This window comes from Augochlora pura, chromosome 6, assembly GCF_028453695.1.
Source record: "Augochlora pura isolate Apur16 chromosome 6, APUR_v2.2.1, whole genome shotgun sequence".
Lineage (NCBI taxonomy): Eukaryota > Metazoa > Arthropoda > Insecta > Hymenoptera > Halictidae > Augochlora > Augochlora pura.
The window spans coordinates 21,405,283-21,422,520 of NC_135777.1; the positions used below are offsets into that span (position 1 = coordinate 21,405,283).

Consider the following 17,238-nt stretch of genomic DNA (forward strand, 5'->3'; position numbering starts at 1 on the left):
CGGATGACCGACGATCCCTCGACACCCGATCGATCCACGACGCCGATATTTTCCAGCCGCGAAAAGCCGACGCAAGACGCGATAAATCACCGCGGGCACCCGGTCGCCGACTATAAATAACGGTGCCGAGAATATATTGATTTCATAACGACCGTCGCGATTCCGTTTCGCGAATTGTTCGCGCGCGCCTGCCAGCCTCGGGATGATCGCGGCGCGAGATAAAACGATAGGTCGACGCTGTGCTAGACGGCCGTCGAACCGGTGGATTTTTATCGGCCAAGTTGATTAGCTATTTGAGATTCATTGGCTCGGCGTTTATATTTCGCGGTTGAAATTATAGTTTCGTTGCCACTTTAACGAGTTTTATGCGTTTGTAATGGAAAAGAATAGGTCGATTCTATTTGATCATCTTTTGATAAAATTGATTAGATCGGAAATAAAATTGTAATTTCAGAATATTTTTATATCGTGTACAACTCATAGGAATGCTTAAAAGAGGAGAGACTTATTTTGCATAAGAATCCTCGGTCTAGCCGTGAAAGGAACGAACACGCGATCGGGGGGCGACAAAGTTAAGTCATAATCCAGGATTGGCGAGGAACCTTCGTCTTCGAGTCCATGCAAACAGTTTAATCTTTTTGCTAAACGAATTCTTTTTCAACGCGAGTTCGACAATTAGCACGTCGAGAGCCGTCGAGTCAATGATACCGTGTTTAGAAGCAATTCATGACAGTGCAGTATCTATAATTCCAGTCGACGATTTATGATAGAAGCGGAGTGGAAAGGTCAATTCAGTGTATCGCCCTCTGAAAACTCAACCAACAGTATTCTCCTAGATAAAATTAAAAAAGAATCTGTCTCTTCGTAGCATTTTTCACATTCGCTCGAGTCACGTCTACATCGTGCTACCGTTTTCGAATTTTCTCTGGAAAATCACTGTCCGGCAGTTCACCTAAACGGCCCTCCCTTCAGCGCCAACAGACTCGCTTCGCCTACCAGAACGAATCGAGCCGCGCCGGTGCCACGAAAGTTCATTGGAAATTGCCGTGTCCATTAAACATTTTCGCCCGTAAAAAATACGCGGACAGGTGAAATCCCGCCGGATAATTGTGCAGCGGTCGTCGTATCGCGCCTTCCGCGATTAGAGCCTGGAAACGAGATTGTCTCCCGTCGTGGTCCTCGACGAGATTGTGACTCGTCACGTTCGCGTCACCGACGTGAAATGTCAGGAGCGCTCCCCGCCGGATCCGCTCGCCGAGGAACCTTCTCTAGGTCGTTTGGAAACGTCCGACACACCGGCCAATTTGCATATACAACGTAAATAAAGGATCACCGACGCGGTGGCGCTCCGAAATTGCGACATCGCAAGGATTACGTCCGACTCGCGTGCCGCCGTCGCCGGACCCGAGAGCCGCCGACGCCGCGCGGTTCGCCTCTCTCGTTATCTTCGCATCTCTCGCCCGACCCCTTTCCCCGTTTCCCAGCCGATCGACGGTAGCCGGGATCGTTCGTCTAATACGGGTGTCGATCGTTCAACGGACGACAAATGTGTCACGATCCGACCGAGTCCTTATGCAGATGACGGCGCGCAAGGATAACGCGGTTTATCTCGCTGCGAACCTTGCGGCGGCAATTGTTTCTCTCGGACGTTCTAGCGTGTCGCGTATGCGAACACGTCGCCGATGCCGTTAGAATCATTATTTTATTAGTTCACGAACGTCGGTTTTTTTACCTTCGCCTTTTTTTCTGTCGTTCCTCCGCGGTGGTCTTGTGCAAACAGCTTGTCAGTTTCTTTTTAACTCCTTGTCCCGCGAGTTAGATAAATGTACGGACGGTTCAACCTGTAGCGACTCTATGCGAGGAATTATCGTAATAATTATTAAGTTAATTATAGTTAAAAAGCAGAACGAAAATATCTCAGATCGATAAAGTCACGATAATATTAGATATAAATTCAAAAATCTTCATTTCAAATATCGATAGAATTGAAAGAAATATTCTTAACATTATCTTCAAATAATTCATTGCAACCGGATCGTCGCCAAATTCGAGTTTGGCATAGAAGATTATTTGTTCGTCGTTTCCGCTCAAGGAATTCAGCAAATTTTTATTCGCCTCGTACAGGAAGTCGAAGTTCAACGGAGAAACGATGAACGGTGTCGACTGTTTATCGTCGACTAAATGCTTAGATTTCCGTAGAAACTCGGTTTCTAAACGTCGCGCCGATCACTGGGGAAGAAGCTGAGTAATTGGAAATGGCGAGAGAAATGTCACAGTGTAAGGGGGAATGAAAGTTTTGACACACATCGCCTCTATCACGTAATCTAACAAAATGTTTCCTTAATAACGCCGCGAGACCAGCAAACGCCGTGAATTACATAATTGCCCGCGAACGCCCCGGGAATTTTAGTGTTTCTCGGTGTCATCATCGCTTTTAGTCATCGGTTTCGGCCGTAGCCGAAGCGGGCACGCCCTATCGGGAACCATGGCGGACGATAAAGATCGAGGGGAACGTATCCGATGGAACGTTAGATCACGGCCGATAAGCCGCTCGATTTATGGTGTCTTTAATGGAGACGTTGAAGGCTTGATTGCAACGTTGTTAACTGGTTCAAAATGATGTCGGCGAGATTCTGATCGCCCGCGTCTAGATCCGTATCGTTTTGCAAGATCGAGTCTGATGGATCGACCGCTGCAACAGCGTCGTTCTTTTTCGCTCGCTCGATGAGTTAGCGCAACTTTGAACTTCCTCGAAAATTGAAATTGAAAATTTCTTAATAGAGATCGCGCGGAAAAATTCACTGTCACCGATAATTCACCACCGATTCACTACTGATTCAATATATTGATCCATTACTAATTCCTACTGATTCATTAGTCATTCAATATACTGATTCACTCCTCGTTTAATATACTAATTTACTAATAATTCAGTACGCTGATTCATTAATAATTCAGTACACTGATACACTGCTAATTCAATACATTGATTCACCAACCAATGCAGTATTAAATATTTTACAATGCATTAAAAAGGAACTTTTTCAAATTCGATCATAACTCCAATTTATCTGCCGAAAATAGAAATGAACTTTTTTTACTATTCGTTTCGTATGCACCGATCTAATGTTATACTGTAAAAAAATTGAAACAATTCTTAGTCCCCCCGCGAGGCACAAATCCGTGATCGGAAATCGGAGATCTTGTAAAGTTTGCGAATCGTTGGTCCACGATCGGAACAGGTGTGTCCGGTGAACGAAAGCAGGTTCTCCCGTTCGAAGGAGATTTGCATGCAACAGGAGAAAGCACTCGGCAGCTTACAAAATCGATTTCTCTGGTCCGACCTTAGACAAACCCCTCGGATAAGCAGACCTTGATCGAAAGAGTCCCCCGGATTCCTAGGAGTCTTAGCTTTCCTAAGCGACACACGTAACCGCTCGCCATGCGGTCGACGAACGATTCTCCTGTCCTGGTGATGAACGACCCACCTCCTATTCCTCCTCCTCCTCCTCCCTCCGGTCGTGTCAAAGCGGAAAGTGAAATCCACGAATCGGCGAGCCGCTTCCTAAGGTCAACGACTGAAAATTCTTCCAGGATGATCAATCGGTACCCTAACCTCCGACCCGGAGCCCTCTCCGCGTTCTCTTCGGCCGTTTCCTCGCTGCTCGAACGATGACGCTATTCCCGGCACCTGCGAAGGCCACGCGGAATCGCATCCTCGTGATAAAGGACTGTCGGCGGAATTTTAAATTCGGCGCCGAGGAAGCACTGATTATTATTTGGACCGCTGGTATGCGAAGGCTGTCGGCGAGATTCGGAAGATAAACAAGCCACCATCGTCTTCGATGAAACAGTGTCTCGGATGGTTTTCGATTCCACTCGGTCCTTCTCCGACTTGTCTGATCACCGGTGTTTCGAAACGCGTGAACACGGAAACTGATCGACCTCGACTTTCGAATTCGAGTTCACGTTGAAATGAGGGGGGAATCTCCACTTCCGAATTATTTTCCCGGGTCACTTCAACTTCCTGGCCCGTGTTTCCTTTTCATCCGACGGGAGAGGCGAATTACGTTTTCTCGTGTAACTTTTAATTTATATTTTTTAACTAGCACACTCGGTCGAGTGTTGAGAGAATTCGATTTCAGTCGATTCGTTTATTTTATTTAACCGTCATCCGTTTCTTCCACTTCTGTTCGACCAGATTCTTTGTTTCGCCGATAGCGTCGCTTTAAATTTTCTAGTCGAAGTTTCCATTCGACTCCCCCACTCCTTGGCGCCGGTGTAAACAATTTTTGCTTTGCATAAAGAGCCGCGCGGCCCAGTGATAAATATAACCATACCATCGTCCTCAGAAAAACATTTATGAGAAGCCAAACCAGTCAAGGATCGAGGATCCGATTGCAAATTTCGGGAGCCTCCTACCCGAACAATTTTATTTCGGTTGCTTGATTTATTGCACCCGAACCATTGTACACGAGAACGTATTAGTATTATTATCATCTTTTCAAGTCACCTTTAACACTGAACCTACCATCGTTGACCAAACGACCGATTTCACATTTTTCTATTCCATAATTATTTCCAGTGAAATGCCAAATCTGCGAAAGAAATGCTTGGACAAGCGCAGTTCGATACGAGAAGGTGTCACACGCGCGGCATTAACAATTTCTTCATTCACATAACGGTGGAGAGACGATATTTCAAGGTCGACTTGATTTTATCAAATCAGGTTATGCATTTTCTTATTCGTCTTACGGCTGCACTCGGACGGGAACAGGCCTGCATAATTATTATACTTTTAATGGACAAGCAGTTTTTCAATTCGCATCGATTCGAACGACATTATACCCCAAGGTCTCGCCACGCTGTCTCGGACCTTTCCGTCGTGAAAAGCGTCGGGAAGACTAGTTCTCATGGTCTCTTGTCCGATAAAGTGCTCGATCTCTCCGGCGTGTTGCTCCCATTCGCGTACTTGGCGCGGCGTCGTGCATGATTAAGCTCGCGATCAACGTCCGTCGTCGTTCCACTCGACTCGATCCTCCAGCCCTGAATCTCTGCGGCACGCACGTGGCCGTGTACCAACGATCCGATGACGAAACGCCGATTCTAAACCGTGGCAGGCTCGCGAGAAAGATCGCGCCTCGCAGGATCGAGAGATCGCACGGCCTCGGTTACCCCAGGATACGCGGTTGTCACGGCGATGTGATCGATAACGCGGCCGGGACGACGACGCCCTGCGCGCACTTCTCGCGCGCGGGTACACGGCCGTTTACAAGAAGTGTCACCCTCGCGAAACACACGTCGATCGACGATCGATATCTAGCCAGTCGGCGACCGCGTCGCCGAAAGCGGCTGCGACCGCGTCCCCCACCCCGGATCTCGTCTCTTTTTTGCTCGGCTTCCTTCTTTTGCCACCTTTCGGAAACGAATCGCGAGCTGTCCGGCCCGAAACACGACAAGGTGAACGCAGCACATAAATCAGGATAATTTTCTCCCGGCTAAGATACTTCGGCTACAGCGCGAACCAAAGCGCGCGGCGCGACAGATGCAAATTTTCGGAGCGGGCCGTAATTTAATGCGCTCGGTTTTTAACATATGTAGTCGCTTGTCCGCAGATCTTTCCTTCGATAATTCTTTTTGTGGTGTAATCGCAGTTTTTTGGATCATTGTGTTGAGTCTGTAGAGACTGTGATAATTAGTAACATTTATTCCAGTCTTGAAACAATTTTAATGAGTTATAAATAATAATAGAACCGTGCTATTAAATTTATTTTATTACGTTGAACTTTTCTGTTTCTTTTATCCATCTGTGTCATAAACGCATAAAATCCACAGTCTAATGATATGTTACGAAATTATTTGAATTAATGCATCTTCAATTCTATTAGAAAGAGTGCAATGATGTAAAAACAGAATGTACGTGCTAATTACATTAAAGAACATGCGATCGAGGCCAAAAGAGCACGGAGAAGTTCTCTGGATCCACGATGAAATAGTATTCGGTGGAGGCTACTCCAAAATCGCTGTAAAGTCAAAAAGGTGTCCCTTAAGGGCTCTATAAGCAAAGACAATATAATTCATGGCTACACGCATGTGTACGACTTTGGTGGAACGCGTTCCATAACCAATACGCATGGAAGACGCCAGCCGCAATTAAAAGAAAGAATCGGCGGCCCGTTCGAGGAGTTAGAAAGTCAAATTGCGTTAGCCGTCCTTGGTCCGGGCACTTTCCACGGTCCGCCAAATAATGAAATCGAAGGGAAATTGAAATTAGGCGGGCGATACGACTCGCTTCTTCGACAACCTTCGGCCAGTCGGCGGCTTGTAAAAATAAGTAGAATTTTACGACTTTAAAAAAGATCACGTCTTTTTTATCGCGTCTCTGTCGAAAATTCAAATATTTTTAACTTGGTTATACCAACACAGTGGCGAGTACAATCTGAATAAATCTTTTCTGAACGCTGGTATTTCGGGATTCAAATAAATAAAATAGTAACGAGTAGAAAAAGTAATTAGTAAAAATAGTAATAAGTGGAGATAGAGTAATGAGAAAAAATAGTAACGATTAATTTCCAATGAGTAAAAAGTAGCGACAAGTAAAAGATACTAAATCAATCCTTCGCAGTTGGCATTGAACGGGTCAAGAGACTTTCCGTAGCGCTGACGCCGCGTTTTCGTGCCGGGATCGATCATTTTCGACCGTAGCCCGGTCACTTCGCGCCGTTCCGTGCACGATTCATAAATCTGGAGTGCCGATCAAAGTCCTCCGCGGCCACTTAAAATATTATAAAGCGATCGTTTACGCTGGTGGGACCCGTTCCCGGTCGTAAATTTCACGTCGTCGCTGGGAACCGTTTTAAAAATGATCACAGCCGAGAGGGAGCTGCTCTTCGCGGCCACGTCTACTACGCGGGGCCGCGGTCGTAAACGATAGGACGCGGAGGAATTATGAAACGGGAATGTGAGAAACGGCTTACAGGTGGCTGACTGGCGGATCCCGCCGTGGCTCCTTCGAGAGCAGCCTCTACCCGCGCTTCGAGCTCTCTACCACGGAACTATGGAAATCGTTTCCCTGAGAGACGTGCAATCTACTTTTATTGCACGACGCCCACTCGCTCGTCCCCGCTGCGTGCCGGCTTGTCGAGTACTTTTCCTCCAACGTAACAACCAGGAATCCTGACCGGAGAACCTATCCTCCGGCTCTGTTAGCGAACCGGCATTAAGTCACCCGGGAACGGAGTCCTCGATGACGTTCCCTAACGAGCCAAAGTCAGCCGCGTTTAGTTTCAATTAGTACTCGGCCAGGTGGAAAGAGACATCAACGGTACGCGTAGGTGTTAGTTGAATTAAACGGTTGCTCGCGAATTTGTTCGACGAAGAAGATACACGATTTAGATCAGTGGTTTATTTCGTTCTAAGTTTTATGCTTTTCCTTCGTGTAAATTAGATACAAGAGTGGTGCGTATAATTATAGTGTTCACGATAGCTGAAGGAATACTTAACGATATTTTTTCGTGTATTTTTATTTTCTATTATATTTCATATAGAAATATAAATAGATTCGTATATTTCTATTTTCTATTACTCCTAATATAGAAGTATACGAATATGGTCACGTTTTTGTCCAAATATCACTACAAATGTAAAAGTCATTTCGAGTCTACAATCATTCACGTAATCAATCGATTAATGCTGTTAGCAATATCAAATGTAACGCTAATCCAATCGAGAGAACGGAAGGTATTACAAACACACGTAGAATTTAAAATTGAACCATATACATTTTACTCTTCTGTATCGTCGAACACTAATTTCCCAGGAATCTACGCGCATTCTTGTACGACGCGTAGACTGTCCTAGGTCAGAGACGAACGTTTCCCCTGGAATGCCGGGAACAGTGGCAGCGGTCGTCCGACACGATTCGTGCAAACATCCGAGAACAATATTGTCCTTCGTTTCCCAACTGGTTACCGCGTCGGCTCGTTTTCGCATTACATAAACCGTGGACGGTCGTCGGGCTTATTAAGTATTCCCGGCGAACGGTGTTACGGTGTACGCGGCCAGGTTTGCCCGTGAACCTAACGCGTTCGCCGTCTGTTACCAGAAGAACCGGGGGCCCCCCCCCTCTCCCGATAATCGAGCGCGAGCCAGTTCCGAGGCGATCGGATCGTTGAACCCCTAACGCCGAAACGAACCCGCGCGCAATTATCACACCGATGGCGAGCCGCGTGGTCCGGGAAATGCCTAGAGTTCCTGTTAGATAACGGCCGCGGACTTTCTCAAATTTTACGGAGACGTTTTACGTAACGGGATGGACGAATTAGCCGGATCGCTCAGGAAGCGGTCTCCGTCGTCGCCGAAGAGAAACTTTTTTCGCTATTTCACGCCGGCTCGTTTAAGCGCGCGATCTCGCACGGTCCCATCGATCAGCGATCGGCTCATCCACTTTTTGCCGAGGTTCTGCCCGGCTATGGGACCCGCGCGGCCGCATCCGAGAAAGTCCGTCGCGAGCGTTTTGTAACCGCGGTTCGACGATTTGTCCGCCGCTGCGAGGCATCTCGATGGCGGAAGGAACGACGAATAGAAAGCGAGACGCCGAGAAAGATGCGCGCGGAGAGGAGTGTTACGCGACGCGCCGCGCGGCCGCTGGCGAACGACCCGCGGGATAGAACGGCGCGCGCGCACGCGGGGGAGACGCGTGCGCGCGAGAAACATGCGTAGAAAACTTACGTCTCGAACGAAATCCTCGCGGCCGTCGTTGGAGGCCTCCTCGACGTTGATCCGGATTCCCGACATGTTATACGGGGTGTCTTCTCCGACTCACTTCGTGACAATGATCGATGCACTGCGAGGACCTCTCTCGAAGGTCTCCTCTACTAGCTCTCTGCTCTAGGGGATATACCTAGGAGCGTCAGTCACTGTTCCGACGATTACCCCTTCAAACCACCACTCCCGCGGGGGCTGATGGTCCGTAGCTGCACGTATTCCACAAGAAACCACTCGATCACCTCGAATCTCAGCTTCGTGCGACTATTCTCGGGAAGAGACTCGGCGCGAACCAGGGACGCCAAATTCTAAGGGTTCTTTCTCTCGGACCTTCTACCAACCCCTGGTCCTCTCTCGCTCTCTCTCTCTCTCTTTCTCTCTCTCTATATATATCTCTCGCCGAGAAAATTCGAGCACGAACTCTCACAGACTCGCCAGGCGACCGCTCTGCGAAACCATAAGATCTGGCTCGGCCGATCGGTGCGCGCGTTCTCTTTCCGCTTCGTGGACGGTGTGTGAGCGAATGCGTGTTTTTTTTGCCTGTACCCCGTGTGAGCGTGTACGCCGCGTTTCGTTTCGTTGCCGTTGCCGTTTCGTGTGTCTGGATCGTCTCTCTCGCACGCGTGCGACTAGAGCCGCCGCCACATCTGGCCTTTGGACTGGCTGCCAGCACACCGCCAGATCGGTTTTATACCTTCGTATCTCCCACCCAGGGTGACGAGCGAGCGAGCGCGCTCACGGCACGTCGATCCTGTGCACGCGGGCCGCCTCTCCGCTCGGCCACGGCCGAGAGGACCGATCTTTTCTTCCTTTTCTTCGAGACGCGACTTTTTTTCCTCCCTTTCCTGCCTGCGCGCAACGAAGCGACCCGTGTGTGCCGTGCGGCTCGCGCTTGCTTTATTATTGTTCTTATTATTTGTTCACGGAGACGGCGAAGCACCCTTTACGTACCACGACATAACGTGGGGTGGTGGTTCAGGGTTCCGGAACTTTAGATACGAATTCGGGATTGTGTAACAAATTTTTGTATACTAAGTTGTAGGTCTTGGTAATATTTCAGTCGGATTATGGTGGCGTAGGTGATGTTTTATATTATTGCAAGAAAAGGGCAGGGTTGTTGTTTATTAACTCTTTGCGGTTGTATTGGGGTCATCGTAGGTGTCATGCTGGTCGGAATTAATTTTCGTTGAGGTTTGGTAAGGGGTTAAGACACGTAGGAGCAAGAAGATCTTTTACTGGGAACTATAACGCTGCCGGCCTCGCACCGAGAAGGGAAAAGAGGCAAGGACGAGGCTGTCGATCAGGATGGGCTCCGAAAGAGGTCCGTGACGACGGGGAGGCTTATTCAAGACAGAGAGCGATCCAATACAAAGACCAATCCTATACAGAGATAAATCCAGCGTAGAGACTATTCCAATACAGAGTCCAATCCAATTAGAGATACCAATTCGATACAGAGACGAGTCCAATATAGAGACCAGTCCAATATAGAGACCAGTCCAATACAGGGACCAGTTCAATAGAGACACCATTCCAATACAGAGACTAATCCAATACAGAGACCAGTCCAATAGAGATACCAATCCAGTACAGAGACTAATCCAACACAGATACAAATTCAACACAGAGACCAATCCAACACAGAGACGAATCCAATACAAATACCAACTCAACACAGATAACAATCCAATACTGAAACCAGTCCAATACAGAGACCAATCCACACGGAGAACGGCATCGGTAAACAGCTTATCGCGAACAGTGTTCTCGCCTCCGTGTACCTGGAGCGAGAGGATCATGGCACCTTGTACTCGCGACACCTGCTATCTCACTCGTAACTCCTCGCCGAAGAGAGACGCGTTCTTGAACGGTGAACATGATTTCTGGTAGATACCGGGTGCGCTGCGGTGTCACGCTGTTTGCTCACTTTCGTCTGCCGGGTCGGATTTAACTCCACGGTCTGCGGTTATCGGGTCAGCTTGACCCAGAGTACTTGTAAACGTAGAAAAGCAGTAATGTACATCGCGCGAGATCACGTAACATGCCGATTAAAATTGTTCGAATGAAGAGACACCGATTCGTCCTGGTTCTTTTGGTTTAATTATAAATATTTGGGCAACGATACAAGTATTGTTAGGCTTTTTAATGTTTCATTGTTTTTTGTGGTTTAGCTGTACTGTACACGTTATAGTCAATCGTTTTGCTTTCACATCGTTTTGAAATCTAGAAATATTTTCATAATATCAGGAATTGTGGAAGAAAAAATCGGAGACATCTTGTTAATTTTTCGAGAAATCTAGCTCTGACTAGCTTCGTAGTTCTAGAGTTAATAGATAAGAATTTATAAATAATAAGAGCGTTTTAGAAAATGTCATTTACGCCACTGAGATTCTCGTATGCACGCGACTGTGTGCACGCGAGTTTCTATTAATCGTCTGGACGATTCCCAGGCGCTGGGCAGGTTCGCGAAACGCTTTCTGCGCATGAGATGCGTGGTTTACGACCTGTTCTAATCGGCCGGAGTCATCTCCACGGATTCATTCAGCTTGCACGGCTGTTCGCGCGCCGCATTAGATTCGCTCGGATCAAGATTGTTGTTTCGGTGCGCGTCAGGCTTTTTCACGTGGGATTTCGAGCGACGCCGGTTCCTCCCCGTTGCAAACCTGTTCCCCGTTTCCGGCCAGGTATGCGTAGGAGCTGTGGAAGGGTCCCGGGATCCCCCGCTGTCGTTTTGCTCCCGTCTTCGGTCGATTTGTTTGGGAAAAAAAGTCGAGGAGGGGTGGCGACGCCCGATTCTCCGAACGGGTGCGCGTCACTCCTTTGTTCACCCTCGCGCGCTGACGTATACAGGGTGCTCTGTCAACCGAGAGTCAGGAGTCCCGGGGTTAATTCGCTAACGTGAGTTGTAAATCTTTTCGAGGTTGCGATTGTTTTGCTGGTTTTGCTTCGTGGTAGCTGCGGATTGCGTGATGGGGCGGGAAACGAAATTTGGCAGAACGATACGTCGAATTTTGACGGTAGATACCGAGAGAATTGTAGGAAAATTATGCGTGAAATATTTAAAAAAATAGTCTGATGTACTCGAATAATAAGGAGATATAATCATTAACAATTGTGACGTTAATACTGTCGCCTTAAAACAAAAGGTTTTATCTACGATATTTAGTAATTTATTTTAGTAAGGACAAGTATTTATTCACACAGGACAATTTTCTTTAGTTTTAAGTTTTTCTCATAATTAGCTAAACGTACGTAGCTAAATTTTTATATTTAGTTTGTCGTACCTATAGACCGTATATATAGCGAAATTTGTATATTTAGTTTATTGTACATGTAGACCGTGCATACAGCTAATGCCTTCTTTAGTTAGACCCACTTGCAGATTTTATTATCTCAACTGCTATCGGAACTGGCTAGACCAGATTCGTGTATCGAGATTTCGACGATGTCAGTAATATATGCACATTTAGCTTCTATTAACAGAAAAATAAGTCAAGGACTTCGAGACAGATACGTCACAAAATTCCTACGCGAACACACCGCCACGGGAATGCGAAGTAACGGAATCGAAATTTGGGTCTCATGACAACTAAAAATTCGCGTTCGGGGAGCAATCGCTTCCTTCTGTTCCAAGGCCTCCCACGGCGCTTCTTATAGCACACATTAACCTGTAAACCGTGTCGCAATTAATGCGAATGATTCAATCGTGTCAGGTTTCAACAACTGTAACCAGAGCCAAAGAAATGGCAGGATAGTAGATCCAGTGGATTAATAATTTATTTATGAATTTAAAGCTTACACATACCAGAAAAATCATCTCATCTTTCTAACACAAAATTCGCGTAATATTCCGCGAAGCTTCGTGAAAAACTCGGAACGAACGAATATAAAATTCAGTGAAACGAATCGTTCCAGGTAAGAGGAAAAATTCGTGGGAAAACGTCAATCGACGAAAGAATCTTCGAGATGTCCCTTTAAGTCATTAAGAAATGTCGCTTAAATTGCTAATGTCGCGTTTAGCGGCGCAAACTCCCGCGGTCTATTACCGGGGGCACAGTAATTGGCTTCCACCGTCCCAGCTTCTCAAAAACGTCTCGTCCCGCGCTCCGCGTCGCGGAGCGTGTTCCAAAGAAGGTTCAAACCGCGCGGAGCCTAATTAGCCGCGGCGGCGTAACGAGATCGAGATTACTGTCAACGGAGAGCATCGGGAGCGCATTACCATCGTTTCATAATCCGTCGGCGTTGTCGGCGCGGTCGCCCGTGTATCGCGTGGGAGACAGATTCCCGGGCAACGGGTAATCCTGTATCACGATAACGTCCCATTACGACAGGATTCACGACTTGAAAATCCGGGTCACGAAGCCGCGCGCGCGGATGATCGCGTGCTGCCTCGATACGGGAACTGGATTCACGTCTTAATAGTCGGAGGAGCAGCAAACGGCGCGGCAAAGGCGGCCGTCGGGTTGCATCTAAGCGTTGCACACGCTTCCAGGACGCCGCGACTCATCGCCGTGGAATGCCAGGACCGTTGCGCGAGGATCACCTGGCCGCGGTCCCACCCTTCGCGGAAATATTTAATATTTACTTGATATTGTTCCGTCGAGATTCTGCGGATATTGTATTTCCTTTAGATTTGTTACAGAGGCTTCTGCTCTGTAAACGGTAATAATAATAATAATAATGATAATAATAATAATAATTAGGCTAAGGATCTTTATGCAAAATAAAATGGTCTATATGAGATTGTGTGCTAAAGTATTTGGAAAAAAATAAAGTAACACAAAATATAAAATAAGAAAAGGAATATCTATACTGAAATATCGATATGTATACATTTTTGTCGTAGATGCATAAAGATCTGCAGTCGTAATTATAATATACAATAATAATCCACAGAAGTGGATGCGATTCTAAATAAGGAAATTAAAAAAATAGAGAATAATAATAATGATGTTAACGATGACAATAACAGTGATAAAAATGTAATTGCCCCGTCACGGAGAGCTTCGTCACTCGACGAAACCCGATGAAATCGTACGAAAGAGTCGTGAAACCCGGACGCATCGAGGAAACGCGGCGTTTGCGTAATGTTTGCCGATTCGGTCCAGCTAGTAGTCAGGCTAGTCCGGCGACCTTGGGCCTCAGCCTCGAACGGAGATGGTCGCCGACAGCCACCGTAAACCCTCGAACTTTAATCGATTCTCGGAAGCTTCTCGCGCCAGGTGGATCCGGGGGCCTGAGTCACGCGATCCGGAGACGTTCCGCCGCGAGGACACGCCGCTGGCCAGAAACGGGAGGAACTAGATCTCGCCGGGCCCTATCTCCCCTCTGTCTACCGGTTTAATATTCCGATCAGGAGCCATCGGGACCGTGTTCGCGCTGTTTCCGGCAAGGACTCCAGACGCTGCGACTCGCCGCTCGCGGCTTCCGTCCCGGCGTAGACGTGGCCGTGGATCTAACCGAACGATCTCGATCATTGAAACTAAGTGCCCGGCTCTCGGCAAACTCGATCTCCGGCTGGACCAAGGCGAAGAACGTTACGTGTAGCCGACGATCGGCTACGAAACCGCGGATACCGCGTTTCACCGTTTGATCGAGGAGATCGCTCGGTGATCCAGGTTTCTCCTGCTAACGATGCTCTCCACTACCCCTGGAAACAGAATTGCTTTTCTCCGTATCGAACGTTACCGATGTTTGCTAATTTTTATATACGCGAGTGAACCGCTTTCTTCAAGCTTTTTTATTATTTTTTTTTTATTTAAATGTCAGATGGATAGTTCTGTAGGAAGTTTGCTTTCAGGTTCTCTGCATAACTCGCGGCCAATTTGCAATCATTTTTAATAACGAAAGGGCATTGTCGGAGCAAGTATCTCTCTATTTTTCTTTACCGCAATGCTTCGATTTGTGAGAATTGAGAAAATATGTTTCGAATGTATGCTAAATATATTTACGAAAACCGCGAGGTGTGCTTTTTAAGAAGAAAATTTCTTTAACCACGAGAGATTCTTTGTTTCTGCTAAACGAACGCGCTCAAACTCCGGTTTCTCTCAGACTCGACAATTCGATTCATCTTGACGAAACATCGTATCTCCGGGTGCATTAAAAAGCCCGCAACGTACCAACGAAATCGGGGGAGACAATTGGGCGACGTTCCCAGACCCGCGTGTTCTCACTTCTCCTAATTCGACGAATTACAATACAATGGGCAGCTGATTTGATCCGTTTCGTTTTGAACTTTTGCTGGTTCTGTTGCGAAAGTCGGTCAAGAACTATTCCGTTAACTATCCTTTTTCGAGACCTTCCCTTGAAAGGGACGAGACATTGGAATATTAATGCACCACCTTCCGGCGATTATTAATCATTCGCAAAGGTCTATGACTCATAGCTCGGGGCGAACCGAGAAGTCGGATCCATTAAACGCGATTTTAATACATCACCTCGATTTAACTAAATATTTTTAGATCTCCGTCAAATTAATCGACAACGCGTCGCCGCTCGGAGTTCCCGGTACGTTCTGATATCTCCGTCGACAGTCTGCTAGTCGAATGAGTAATGCTCGCGTAGGCTTCCCGAAATGCATCTTCTCAGCGGAGGCGGGTGTGTGCACCTTGGTTCTCTCGTTGCAGCTCTCGTACCCGCTCGTTTGCTCGCCCGACGACTGGCCGTGTGACCTTCCGCCGTGGTCGATTCTGCGTGGATTTTTCATAATAAAGAGAAAGGCGTACGCGCCGGTGTATTATTGAGTAATCGCGGAGGCAAGGCTGCGGGAATCGCGGGCATAAAGATAATCGGTTAATCAGCGAGCACACCGCGCGTTACTTAATCAAAAACCCGAGGGGGGGGGAAACGCGTCCCGGAACGTCTCGCGATCGAACCGTCCGATGCGCCGCGCTCTTATCCGTCGCTTTCACCCGGCGAATTTCCTCTTATCGATCGAACGCCTCGCCAGGAAAAGCCGTGTCTTCGCCGCGAGTTTCCTGCGGGAGCGACGATCGCGTGCGTTCGAGGCGAGCGGCGCCGCGCGATCATCGTGCGAGCGCCGATCGCCGATTCCCAGCGCATCCTCGCTCGCGTCTCCTTTCCTCGGCCACGGCGTCCCCGTGAATTCGTACCGTGCCAAGCGAAGTGTAATTCCCCCGTGTCAACGTGGAACGTAATTAAAGTTATTAGCCCTGTTTCGCAACACGTTGATTAATCGTCGTGTGTCCATCGGTGGAGCCGCGCTCGGCCTCCGCGGAGCGACGACGGCCAGTTTTTCGGTTCCTTTTCCCAGCCGCTTATCGTTCCGTTTACTTAACCCCTTGCACTGCGATTTCTTCTACAATTCCGTCGAGTCAGCACTTCTCGATAATTTCCTCGATGGGACGAGAGAATTCGAATTTTCTTTTAATTTAGAAGAAATGATTGGCAGCTGCATTTATCTAATTACGTAGGAAATGTTCGTCGCGACTGCTTATTTATGAATCGTATCCGTATCTTCGTGTCGTATCGACACGGTTTTCAATGGTCGATGAAATCGCAAGGTAGACGGGATGCATCTTCTTTTCCATCCTGATTGCGATGAGTTGACTTTTATATGTTAGATTTCTCGCGACTGCTTTTCACATTACGGGGAAGTAACTCGAACATAAGTGGAGTATTAATTTCTATATGATTTGATCGAGCATAAAAATGCTATGAAAAGTATATATGTACTTTCAAGATTTTTACTGGAAAATGAGCAGATCTCTTAGCTAAATTCCATTAAAAAGGAAAAGATATTTAAGTGATAACAATGTCGCACCGATTCGTTTGCACAGATCTAAGTACACGTCATTTACAAAGCCTAGCCATTTGCGATCACCTAGCTGACAATCCAACGCGCGAAACTCTCGTCCTCCCAGATTGCGATCGGTACGGCGCGATCGCGTTAGAAACCGTTTCAGCGCGTCCAAGAAATTTGTTCCGACGGAGAAACGGGGATCCGTTCCGCTGGGTCGTCCGTCTTCGGCCGATGATTAATCGCCGGGACCGTACGCAGACGGGTAGATCGCAGTTACATACCGTGCTCGCGCAGCGGACGATAATCTGGAATTCAAATGGCAGCTGCTGGAAAAGTCTCTGTTGCGTCTGGCAAAAAAAAAAAACGATACGGGCTGGAAAGCTGTGGACTCTGCACGGTCGCGCAGAAATCGCGGCGGGGTCTTCGCGCGTAGAGTGAAATCGGCGATTACCAAACGGCGGCGATTGAATTTTGCGGGCTCGGGAAACGAAAAAATTAACAACAACGGCCGCGGGAAAATCGGCCGCGCACGCCGGCCGCATACGTTGTCTTCCTTCCTCATTCCACGCGTATAAACAACGCTTTCCCTGGACGAAACCATGAATGGAGCTTTCTAAAGCTATCATCGCCTCGTCAACTCATTGAATCCACCCGCCGGTTAATATCTTCCGTCAGCGCCGCGTCTTTGTAGTCCCGCGCGCGCGCGCGCG

At 47.6% G+C, this 17,238-nt stretch overlaps 2 protein-coding genes across 2 annotated transcripts in view; one reads left to right on the forward strand and one right to left on the reverse strand.

The window, feature by feature from the left end:
- Positions 1-9,412, reverse strand: part of LOC144470660 (uncharacterized) — a 41,797-nt gene extending 32,385 nt beyond the window's left edge. Inside the window, exon 1 of the mRNA XM_078182059.1 lies at positions 8,731-9,412. Within this exon, the coding sequence (XP_078038185.1) occupies positions 8,731-8,796 (66 nt within the window). The 5' untranslated portion in view covers positions 8,797-9,412. The remainder of the gene's footprint in view (positions 1-8,730) is intronic.
- Positions 1-17,238, forward strand: part of Nudc (nuclear distribution C, dynein complex regulator) — a 119,826-nt gene that overhangs the window by 34,168 nt on the left and 68,420 nt on the right. The gene's annotated exons all lie outside the window — the stretch shown is intronic.